The following is a 12,756-nucleotide window of genomic DNA, read 5'->3' on the forward strand; positions in this document are numbered from 1 at the left end:
TGTCACCCTATATCACCAGGCAGGACACCTTCATGCGGGAAGCCATCACTGCTGAGCAGAGGCTAGTCGATACGTTGCGATACCTGGCGACTGGGAGAAGTTCAGGACCTGAAGTTCACGATATGCATCTCCTCCCAGTCTCTGGGACTCATTATCCCAGACACCTGTTCTGCCATTATCCAAGTCCTGCAGAAGGACTATATGAAGGTAAGTTTTCTCCTTTAAAACATCTCATTCTATGTATTTAATGTATGCTAATGTATTGTATTTCTTTCATCATTCCCTAATTACCATGATTGTAATATGCTGTGAATGTCCCCTTTGTCCTCATGCATGCTGTAAGTTTTTAATGCTCCTTTTTTGGCCTAAATGAATATTTCCCTTCACTAGCCTCTCCAGCATGCTATCCTGGACCCATACACACCTAGCCTAGTCACTTAACAATGTATTTTGTCAGATCCATTGTAGTGCTTTACCCCCCCCCCCCCTTAAAATGTGTTCAAAAGTGTATTTTCACATACAATTCTGAGTGTTGTTTTTTTGGGGGGGGTCCCAAACTCATCTAGCCCCCCCTAAAAAAAATTACAATGGGCCATTAGAGGGGGTGAGGAATCTGATAATTGGGCCTTCTATTTTTGTATTTAAATACTCCTTAAAATAAATGTTATAATGATGTTGGCCAAGAATGTTTTTTTGTATAATCTGCTTGCAATGTTATGTGCAAAAGTACAATTTTTTTTTTATCTTATTTGACTCCACAGGTTCCTTCCAAGCCACAGGAATGGCAAACTGTGGCATCCGAGTTTGCCACGCGGTGGGACTTCCCCAACTGTGGAAGGGCAATCGATGGGAAGCGCGTTCCACATCGTGCCACCACCCCGTTCGAGTTCTTATTACTTCAACTATAAGGGGTTTCATAGCATTGTGTTGATGGCAGTGGTGTCAGCACAATATGAATTCCTCTATGTGAATGTGGGGAAGAATGGCCGGATGTCGGATGGGGGAGCCTTCACCCAGACCTTGCATTGCCACCAGATGCAGAGAATGTTAAAGGACTCCCCTTTGTGTTTCTGGCTGATGAAACCTTTGGACTGGGACCGCATCTCATGAGGCCATTCCCTCAGAGGACACTCACCCATGGCCCATGCTTGCCATCATAATCCGACTTTTTCAATATGTCAACCATTTCCGCCATCTCCGTGAAGGACATGTTAGATGCCCTGCTCCAATTTGTGCACACACGGATGCCCCACGCAACCATCCGTCAGCTGGATACTAAAATTGGGACCTTGAGAGGCACATATAGAAAGGAGCACTTTATGGTCCTGGCTTGAAAGAAAGAAAGTTACCGCTCCAGGTGGATTGTGTTAGGATGATCAGTATGGTCTCAGAAGATCAAGGGTGCTAACAATGCACAAGGCAACAAATGGAAAAAGAAAATATGGACAGCTGCACTCAAAAACCTTGATGGTTGTCTTTATTTAAAAAAGGAAAAATGCACTAAAAGATACAGCACACAACACGGGAGTAAATCATCTGACGAGTTTCGCACTATAAATTAGTGCTTAATCATAGCTCGTCCTGGCTTCTCAAAGGTCAGGAGCAGCAGCAGCAGCGGATGTATATGTCCCAAATCTGTGATACTACAACAGATTGGCCTTTCTAAACAACCACCTTGAAGCAAGGCCATCACTCTCTAGTCTTCCCTCCAGCCTTCCCTGCAGCCAAGATGATCCTTCTCTTGAGCAAGAAGAGCCTGACATCCTGGAAGACCCGGATGTGGACATCTGGAGCCCGGTATAGTATTTTCAAAAGATTTATTGTGATAAAATTAGTGCTGTAAAATAGATGTTAATATGGAAAAAAATGTTTGATTAAAAATTGTTTTACATATCAATAGACAGTAATGGTCCAAAAAGTTTGGGAGAAGAAGGAAAAATGCTGGGGTCAGAATAATAGTCTTTTCTATTTATTAACATTAAATTTGCAACAGTCATGAGCTGAAAAATTGTGTGTGATTGTTGAACCAAAAACTAAAACTATGTCCCTTTTTTATACACAGGATGAGGTCAGCCAGGATGAGGGTCTGGAAAGTGTCAGGCAGGAGGAGGCTGGGTCAAGTGGCAGCCAGGAGGTGGCAGGGCCAAGTGGCAGCCAGGAGGTGGCAGGGCCAAGTGGCAAAACAAGATGTCAGGTGCCTCCCATCCGCCTTCCATCAAGAAGGACTAAGAGGGATAGGAGCACAAGTGATGCAGCAATGATTGGAGAGGCACATGCCACCCTCCAACAGCCAACCACCCCTGAAGAGGGCTATGCCACCCTAGTTTGTGTCAAGTTGAACTAGATGGCGATGGGCCAATGACTAGTATGTGAGCCCCTGCTTATAAGCTTATTAAATAAGGGGTTGATGGGGACACTTACACCAAATACTGCCATTTGTGAGTACGGCCATTCTCCTCCACCTCCTTCTTCTTCAACTCCTCCTCCACCTCCTTCTCCTCCTCCTGACACAAGTACACCTCCAGAGGCACAGGCTCCAACCAAACGCACATGGAAGGCTGCAAAAAAAGGCTGCAGGGAAGGCTACCAAGAAGACTACAGGGAAGGCTACCAAGAAGACTAGAAAGTGATGGCCTTGCTTTAATGTGGTCTGACAGAAGGCAGGCTGTTGTAGTACCACAGACTTGGGACATATATCTCACCTGTTGGGAGTCCAGGACCAGATTGTGCTCCCAACTGTATGTGCTTCTCAAGGTCCCAATTTTAGTGTCCACACAGGCTTGATATGTGCCCTGGGGTCCCAAGGATGCACAAATTGCAGCAGGTTCTCCAGCTCTGCCTTCTATTTATTTTCTTATGTACCAGAATAAATGGAATTTATTTTTACAGGTAATACTCGCCTATGTGTTTTTATTAAACTACAACATTTAGCTTGTGAGTAGGCAGGTACATTTAAAATAAAAAAGGCCTAATTAAAAAGGGACAGATAACACCAAACAATCTCCTTGAAGGTAAAAAAAAATACAAGATAATAATGTTTAATTGTGGTAATTAAATCATGGAGATCACTAGAAACTAAATAATAATTTAAAATGCAGATCTGGATTCAAAATTTAGTTAAAAAAATAAATAAAAAATAAATTGTTTAAGGAAATCTTGCTCTATAAAAAATAAATCTAAATTTAGTTAAAAAAATAAATAGTTTAAGGAAATCTTGCTCTATAAAATATAATTCAAAATTTAGTTTAAAAAAAAATTGTTTAAGGAAATCTTGCTCTATAAAATTTAAATAAATATTCATGAGATCAGCATTAAAAATGTTGCAAAAAGATAGTCATAACTCTGTGTGTATATCAGCAACAAAACAAGTTCATTATTGTTAATTTTATTGTACCATTATAAAGAAGATTTTAATGCGCAGCATTTAAACAATGCAATAATTTACAGCGTGACTAATGTGCTATCTCCATTACGAATGCTAGTTTTACCAGAAGGAGCGCTCCCGTCTCATACTTGATTTTGAGCATGCACATTTTTTTAAAGACTTGGAAAAGCATAAACACGACCGGTTTTCTCGTCGGAAAACAGTCTGACGAGAATCCCGGCGAGAAAATAGAGAGCAGGTTCTCTATTTTTCTCGCCGAGATTCCTGGCAGTTTTCCCGATGAGAAACCATACACAAGATCAGTTTTCTCTTCAAAAAGCTCTCCCAGCAGTTTTCTTGCCGAGAGTGTACGAGGCTATAGAGTCAATCAGGCAGCTCTATGGTCAGCCAGCCCGGAAGAGTTGGGAGAGCCCAGGAAGGCGATGGAGGGGGGGGGGGGGGGGCCCCCCCTACTGCCACTTGTAATAGGAATCCGGCGGCTATTTGGCTGCTAGGATTGCTTTTAAATTAAAGTGCTCCACTGGCCAACAAATTAAAATGAACAGGATGATGCCTTTAGCTACAGACATTATCCTGGTATAACCACTGAAAGTCCCTTGACATGGGTACATCGTGGGACGGCAAGTGATTAAAGTGTTGCCTAAATTTGGGTTACCTAAGTTCTTATTTGTTTCATGGCCATGCGCAACTTTAAAGCTTGACATGGTTGGTCAAGCCTCCTCTTTTATATTTTATAGAAATTGGGTAAAATTGCATATTTTTGTGTGCCTTAAAATTAATTTCGGTGTATTTTTTGTACTGAAAGATAATTTTCTACTTAAAATGTTTTTTAACTACTTGCCGACCGCCCACCGTCCTTTTACGGTGGCAAGTCGGCTCCCCTGCGCGAGAGCCTGTAGTATAACGCAGGCCACATGTGTGCAAAATGGGTTACACTTTCCTCATCGATTCTTCCCAAGAAACCACTCTCTCTCCCTCTCTGTATTGTTTATTCTCTCTCTCTCTCACACTCCCTGTCTGTTTCTTTCCTCTTGATTTGTTTCATTTTTCTCTTAACAGTTTATATTAATTTTGCAGCTGTCCTGGGGGCACACATCAATAATAATTTTGACTAATGAATGCAATTTTGGAATTCTGCCCCCTGTATTGAAGATATCTGAAGATTTGCATTGTTTTTCCTCTGCAGGTTTTTGGGAAAATAGCTCTTAACGACACAACGGAAATTAACAGGAACAATAATTTTCAGACCTTCCCTCAAGCTGTTCTGCTGCTGTTCAGGTGAGTAGTGCTGCAGATGGCACATTTTCAGTTCTAGAATGTTTTATTCATAGTGTCAGGTGTTTTATAGGGTCACTAAAATGTTTAGATCTTACAATCTCTGTATTGCACAGATATGTAGAAAGCCAATGTATATCTAAACACTTACTATACTGGCTTTATGAATAGATGTGTCTTCGTTATCCCCCTTTGTATATTTTGCATGAAATTCTCTTTGACAAATGAAAATACTCGCCAATGTTAATTGCCATGTAAATTGCCCCATTTCTGAGGCAAAGTAATCAGCGCTTAGTTTGTGTTGGCCACTTTGTAGCATACTCTTTTATTGTAAAACAATATTGTAGACTACAGCACAATTACTTAGTATTTGTGTCCTTGGTTCTGTTTTGACCTCGTTGGTTGATGGCATTATTCTGGCAGATGTGCTACCGGTGAAGCATGGCAGGAGATAATGTTGGCTTGTCTTCCCAACAAGATGTGTGACCGGAATTCTGAAAGTCCCCCACTTCTCGAGGATGACTACTCCTGTGGAAGCAGCTTCGCCGTCTTCTACTTCATCAGCTTCTACATGCTCTGCGCCTTCTTGGTGAGTGCCTGCTCTACTAAAGATAGTATGTAGACACATTTTAAAACTCATGCTAATCATCTAGTTTTATTTTGAATTGTTTCGATTTATCCCTAAACCGCTAAGTTTATTCCTAAACTATTTGACTCTGATATCTTCTAAGCTCATTTTCAGTTTTCTATGTTCAGCTTTGAATCCTCTAAGTTATTCCCCAATCCTCAATACTAATTCCTAGTTCTCTAAATGTATTCCCAACCCTCTTGGTTCATTCCAAACCTTTTTTGGTTTATTCCCAATCCTATAGGTTGATTCCCAATTCCCTAGGTTCATCCTCAATCCTTTATGTTAATCCTCAATCCTCTAGGTTAACCCTTTAACCCTCTAGCTTAATCCCCAACCCTCTAGGTTCATCCCTAATCCTCTAGGTTCATTCCCAATATTCTAGAGTTATCTCCTCCTATCATTTCCATTTCCTATACTCATACGACATTCTTCAATTTCATTCCAAATTCTATAGATTTCTCCCCAATAATCTAGGATTATTTCCAATCCTCTGGTCTATTCCCAATCTTCTACACTCCTAACCAATCCTCTAGGTCAGTGTTTCTCAACTCCAGTCCTCGGGGCGCACCAACAGGTCTTGTTTTCAGGCTTTCCATTATTGTGCACAGGTGATTTTATCAGTTTCACTGCCTTAGTAATTACCACAGCAGTTTGATCTGAGGGAAATCCTGAAAACATGACCTGTTGGTGCGCCCCGAGGACTGGAGTTGAGAAACACTGCTCTAGGTTAATTTCCCGTTATCTAGGTTCATCCCAAATCCTCTAGGTTAGTTCCCAGTTCTTGATCTTGGAACCAACTAAGTGACTTTTAGTGAGTCATCAAGACTCATTCTCAATTATCTGGGCTCATGCTAATGCTCTAGACTAGGGGTCTCCAAACTTTTTTAAACAAAGGGCCAATTTACTGCCCTTTAGACTTTAGGAGGGCCAGACTGTGGCCAGCGGGTGTGGAAATTTTCCTGGCATCAGTGGGAGTAAACCTTGTCACATTTGGTATGAGGGGGAAGAATAGTGGTCGTTGTATCAGTGGGAGGAATATTGTTGGTGTCAGTGAGAGAAATGGTGCACCATTGTTGTCAGTTGGCAGAATAGTGTCTCGTATTAGTGGGAGGAATAGTGCCTCAAGGGCCAGATAAAGGCAAGCAAAGGGCCACTTCTGGCCCCCGGGCTGCAGTTTGGAGACCACTGCTCTAGACCAGTGGTCTGCAAACTGCCCTTTGCTAGTCTTTATCTGGCCCTTGGGACACTGTTCCTCTCAATGAAATCAACAATGGGGCGCTATTGCTCCCACTGACACCAACGATGGGGCACTATTCCTCACACTGATACCAATGATGGGGCACTATTCCTCTCACTAATACCAATTTTGGAGAACTCTTCCCCCTACTAACACCAATGATGGGACATTTCTCCTTTCACTAATACCAATAATGATGGGGCGCTACTATTCTTTTCACTGATACCAATGATGGAGCACGATTTCTCCCACTGACACCAATTATGGGGCACTATTCTTCCCACTAATACCAAAAATGGGGAACTATTCCTCCCACTTATACCAGTATTGATAGGGCACTATTCCTCCTCCTCCTACCTACCACAAGCACTATGTAATTTATTTACCCACATCTCCACCAAGCCTGGGGAATTGTTTATTACCAGTGAATACGTGATATTTTCTACTCCCACTGGTCACATTCCAGCCCCCTTAAAAACTATTATAAAACTTACTTTTATTCCATTAACCACTTTCATTCCGCCCTATTGCAGTTTTACTGCTACAGGGCGGCACCTGTGCGCCGGATCACGTGTATATATACGTGATCCAAAAGTTCCGGGTAGGGGGCACGCATACACCCCACCCGCAGCTCGCTTCCGCTGTGATTACACACGGAAGCCGTTCTGTGGGTGCAGGGTACTCAATGTCCTCTGGCACCCGCCGATCATCAGGCAGAGACAGAACTGCAATCTGCCTATGTAAACAAGGCAGATGCCCATTCTGACAGGAGGGAAGGCATGAATCCTGTGTCTCTGCAAAGCAGGGAATACATTTAATCTCTTTCCACTAGTAAAAGCACCTCATACAGTATAGTAACACTGGCTAGCCACACAGTTAACCCTATGCTCCTGGTGCTAATCCCTTCCTAGCCCGTATTGAAGAAATGGATTCTGGACAGCCGCACTAAAATATTGTAATGAATAATCAAACTTTCATGTGACTGACGCATTTCACAACATCATTGTTGTGTAGTCATAGCTAAATGACCACATATTATTTAACAAATATATACCAGAATCAAACATGTCACATGATGCATTCAATGATTTTAAATTGCAAACACATGTGGCCAAAAAGGGGGGGGATGCATACATACATACATGCGAGGCCCCTGGGAAAACATGGAATTAGACCACAAAACGAGATGGTTAACATAAACCCCAAAAAAAGGAATTGCTATATATAAATGTACATATCAAAGATATGCATGTGTAAGAAAATCCAATATCCCAAAATAGTAAAAAAATTTAAAAACACAATAAAGGCATAGTAAACCATCACCATGTATAATACGGGGGAAACACATGAAATCATAAAAATAAATAGCAGCTGTCCAGAATCCATTTCTTCAATATTGCTTGTGCTAATACTGCACTTGGCTTCCACTAATGAGGGTGTTGTTTTTAGTACACCACCTGGAGAGGTTCACCCCTTTGTTCCCTTCCCAGCCCGTGTCATTAGTACAGTGACAGTGCATATTTTTACCGCTGATTACTGTATTAGTGTCACTGGTCCCCAAAAAGTGTCAGTTAGTGTCAGAATATCCACCACAATATCTCAGTCCCGCTATATGTCGCTGATCGCCGCTATTACTAGTAAAATAATAAAAATAACTAAAAATACCCATACATATAGTTTGTAGACGCTATAACTTTTGTGCAAACCAATCAATATATGCCAAAAATAGGTAGCAGAATACATATTAAAGAATTTTTTTTTTCAATGTTTTTATTGGATATGTTTTATAACAGAAAATAAAAAATACAGTGCCTTGAAAAATTATTCATACCCCTTGAAATTTTCCACATTTTGTCATGTTACAACCAAAACCGTAAATGTATTTTATTATTCAATATAAATATGTGAAAAGTGTGGCGTGCATTTGTATTCAGACCCCCTGAGTCAACACTTTGTAGAACCACCTTTCGCTGCAATTACAGCTGCAAGTCTTTTTGAAGATGTCTCTACCAGCTTTGCACATGTAGAGAGTGAAATTTTTGCCCATTCTTCTTTGCAAAATAGCTCAAGCTCTGTTAGATTGGATGGAGTGCGTGCGTGAACAGCAGTTTTTAAGTCTTGCCACAGATTCTCAATTGGATTTAGGTCTGGACTTTGACTGAGCCATTAAACACATGAATATGCTTTGATCTAAACCATTCCATTGTAGCTCTGGCTGTATGTTTAGGGTCGTTGTCCTGTTGGAAGGTGAACTTCCTCCCCAATCTCAAGTCTTTTGCAGATTATAACAGGTTTTCTTCTAAAATTGCCCTGTATTTGGCTCCATCCATCTTCCCATCAACTCTGAGGCCCCGTACACACGAGAGGATCCATCCGCTGGAATTGATCCGCGGACCGGCTCCAGCGGATAGATCCCCTGGTGTGTACAATCCAGCGGATCTCTTTCCGCGGATTTTTATCCCCTGGGACGGATTTCAAGCGGATAAAAATTTGAAGACATGCTTTCAAATCTATCCGCTTGAATCCATCCCAACGGATTGATCCGCTGGTCTGTACAGACTCACCGGATCAATCCGTCCGAATGAATCCCCCGCATCCGTCGTAATGATTCGACGCATGCGTGGAATTCCTTATATGACAGCGTCGCGCGGCAACGGCGCGACACGTCATCGCGAGGGGATTTCAGCGCGGATTTCGATCCGATGGTGAGTACACTCCATTGGATCCAAATCCTCACAAATCCTCGAGAGGATTTATCCGCGGAAACGGTCCGGTGGACCGTATCCGCGGATAAATCCTCTCGTGTGTACTACAAGCTTCCCTTTCCCTGCTGAAGAAAAGCATCCCCACAACATGATGCTGCCACCATCATGTTTTACAGTGGGGATGGTGTGTTCAGGGTGATGTTCAGTGTTAGTTTTCCGCCGCACATAGCGTTTTGTTTTTAGGCCAAAAAGTTTAATTGTTGTCTCATGTGACTAGAGCACCTTCTTCCATGTTTGCTTTGTACCCCACATGGCTTCTCGCAAACTGCATACGGGACTTCTTATGGCTTTCTTTTAACAATGGCTTTCTTCTTGCCACTCTTCCATAAAGGCCACATTTGTGGAGTGCACTGCTAATAGTTGTCCTGTGGATCTCTGCTGCTCCTCCAGGTTACCATGGGCCTCTTGGCTGCTTCTCTGATTAATGCTCTCCTTACCCAGCTTAGGTGGATGCCCATGTCTTGGTAGGTTCGCAGTTGTGCCATACTCTTTCCATTTTCAGATGATGGATTGAACAGTGCTCTGTCAGATGTTCACAGCTCAGGATAATTTTTTATAACCGAACCCTGCTTTAAACTTCTCCACAACTTTATCCCTGACCTGTCTGGTGTGTTCCTTGGCCTTCATTATGGTGTTTGTTCACTACATCATGAAGGCCAAAATGTGGAAAATTTCAAAGGGTGTGAATACTTTTTCAAGGCACTGTATGGTTTTTTTTTTGTTTGTTTATAGTGCAATTACTTAAAAATGCAGAGGTGATCAAATACCACCAAAAGAAAGGTATATTTGTGGGGAAAAAATTACATAAATTTTATTTGGGTACAGCGCACAATTTTCAGTTAAAGTAACGCAGTGCCGTATAGCAAAAAAATTCCTTTTTACATGAAGGGGGGTAAATATTCCAGAAGTCAAGTGGTTAAAGAACCACACAAAAATAAACAGAAGTCCTAACCCTTGCATACTCTATCCAATTACAATTTAAAATCTCTTATTGTTTCCTGTCCAGGGGGCTGAAAATAAGGGGAACTCTGCCCAACAGGGAAATATAAAACAATGAAAGCCCGAGAGAAAAACAAAAAAAAGACAAATCCTATTGGTTGCTATGGAAACATGCAGTTTTTATTTAAGTCTGTAATTTCTGAGGGTATTATCGGTGCTATTCTATATTTATCTTTACAGATCATCAATTTGTTTGTCGCGGTCATTATGGATAATTTTGACTATCTGACGCGGGATTGGTCCATATTGGGCCCTCATCATTTGGATGAATTCAAGCGAATATGGGCAGAGTATGATCCGGAGGCTAAGTAAGGATGGAAACTAACAGCATATTGTGAGAGTGACCTCTGATATACAGTGATTGAGACCCTGTAGACAGTGGCCGTAACTTTTTAGTTACACTGGCTTATTGATCCTGTGCTGTCAAGCAAATCGTATACTCAGGCAATTTACTATGTGTCCACGATGTTGTGCACAGGCTACAACATACAGTACTTTGCAAAGGTTTTAGGCAGGTATGAGAAAATACTGTAAAGTAAGAATGCTTTCAAAAATCTATATTTCTCTTCCGTCCATGGACGGACACAGCTTCCTTATACTCTGTAATTGTAGGGTTATGTTCCGTAGATTAGGAGAGGACTAGGCAGAATGTTAACAGTTCACATGAATCTTTAGCAGAGCTGAAACAGCCCTGCCAAGGGGGCGGTCCCTCTGGTCATAACCCCTCTCACTGCAGTCAGCATTTCAGTTTTTTTCTGCCCTTTGGACCCATGGTCCTGAAGAAATTTTATCTTTTATTTTTTATTTTCTTATTTTGAGATCTTCTATCAACTGCCGGCTGGGTGACAGGCTGGATAATATAGATCATTGTAGTCCCCCCTGTCTGGCCATCGAGCGTGAGCAGGCCTTAGCTACGTGCTGGGTCGGCTACGACATACCCCATTGCTCCAGGGGTGGCCGATGAGCTATATGCTCTGGGGTTCACATATGGCTGGGCTACTGCTGTCTAAGTCACAGTGAACCATGGCCGACAGCTACGCTGTACTGCTCGGATGTAGGTCTGTCATAAAGGTGCCAGCAGTCCTCGCAGGACGGGTAAGTACTTTCCTCCTGTCTTGGCAGGTTGAAACAGCTGGGCTTTCCGGGGGGTCGATTAAGGGGTCTCTTGCCCTCCTTTTCATCTTTCACCTGCCCCTCCCCTCCTCCCCTTGCATTGTTGTGTGGCCTTCATGTCCACCTTAGTGTTTCTCAGCGCCGTACAGGACTTGCTGAAGTGCGGGGTAATCATACTTTTGCCGCTGCAGGAAATGTTTCAGGGATTCTACTCAAATCTGTTTGTGGTCCCGAAGAAGGACGGAGTCCGTCGGAAACCTGGACCTCAAGGCCCTCAATATCTTTGTAAAGGTTCGGAAGTTCAGGATGGAATCAATTCGCTCTGTGGTCACTGCACTCCATCTGGGGGACTTTCTGGCGTCCTTGGACATCAAGGACGCATACTTGCATGTCCCCGTCTTCGCAAGGCATCAGAGGTTCCTGCGCTTTGCAGTAGGGGAAGACCACTATCAATTTGTGGCTCTCCCTTTTGGCCTGGCATCGGCACCAAGGGTTTTCACCAAGGTGCTTGCTCTATCGGCCATTTACATTCCGGGCGTAGACAACTGGCAAGCGGACTACCTCAGTCATCAGATGCTGGACCAAAGGGAATGGTCACTACACCCGGATGTATTTCACCTCCTTTGCCTGAGATGGGGCGAGCCAGATGTGGATCTCCTGGCTTCTCGACTCAATCGAAAGGTGTCGAGGTCCGTAGCCAGGTCAAAAGATCCTTGGGCGGACGCAACAGATGCGTTGGTATGCCCATGGGGACAATATCGGCTGCTTTACGCATTTCTCTCATTGAAAAACTGCATCCTCGTCTGCTTCACAGAGCGGAGTCCAAGGGGATTCCGATGATCCTAATTGCCCTGGATTAGCCTCGGCGTCCCTGGTATGCCGATCTGATAAGACTAGTGGCGGACGTTCCTTGGCGTCTGCCATTGCGAGAGGACATTCTGTCACAAGGTACCATCCTTCATCCTGCTTTACAGTCGCTGGCTTTAACGGCAGGGCTGTTGAAAGCCAGGTGCTGAGGGACTGAGGCCTGTCGGACTCAGTAATTTCCACCATGGTGAGGGTTCGGAAGTCATCTTCCTGGAAGATTTACCACTGCACGTGGAAGGCTTATAACTATATGTGTGAAGAGATGGGCTGGCATCCACGTACATACTTGATTTCTTGGATCCTGCTGTTTTTACAGCGTGGCGTGGATCAAATACTTGCCTTAGGCACCATTAAGGGGCAAATTTCAGCATTGGCTGTTTTCTTTCAACGACCCTTGGCGACTTACTCACTGGTGAGTACTTTTGTTCAGGGGGTTCGACATATAGCTCCGCCAGTTCAACCACTACCTCCGTGGGATCTGAAT

General features: G+C 43.1%; 1 protein-coding gene across 4 annotated transcripts in view; it reads left to right on the top strand.

Moving 5' to 3' along the window:
* CACNA1C (calcium voltage-gated channel subunit alpha1 C) overlaps nt 1-12,756 on the top strand; it is a 535,824-nt gene that overhangs the window by 469,630 nt on the left and 53,438 nt on the right. For all 4 annotated transcript variants that reach the window (XM_040345319.1, XM_040345321.1, XM_040345318.1 and 1 more), the window contains exons 34-36: nt 4,572-4,663; nt 5,084-5,249; nt 10,473-10,600. In XM_040345319.1, coding sequence (XP_040201253.1) covers nt 4,572-4,663; nt 5,084-5,249; nt 10,473-10,600 — 386 coding nt within the window. The remainder of the gene's footprint in view (nt 1-4,571; nt 4,664-5,083; nt 5,250-10,472; nt 10,601-12,756) is intronic.

The sequence above is a fragment of the Rana temporaria genome, chromosome 3, assembly GCF_905171775.1.
Source record: "Rana temporaria chromosome 3, aRanTem1.1, whole genome shotgun sequence".
Lineage (NCBI taxonomy): Eukaryota > Metazoa > Chordata > Amphibia > Anura > Ranidae > Rana > Rana temporaria.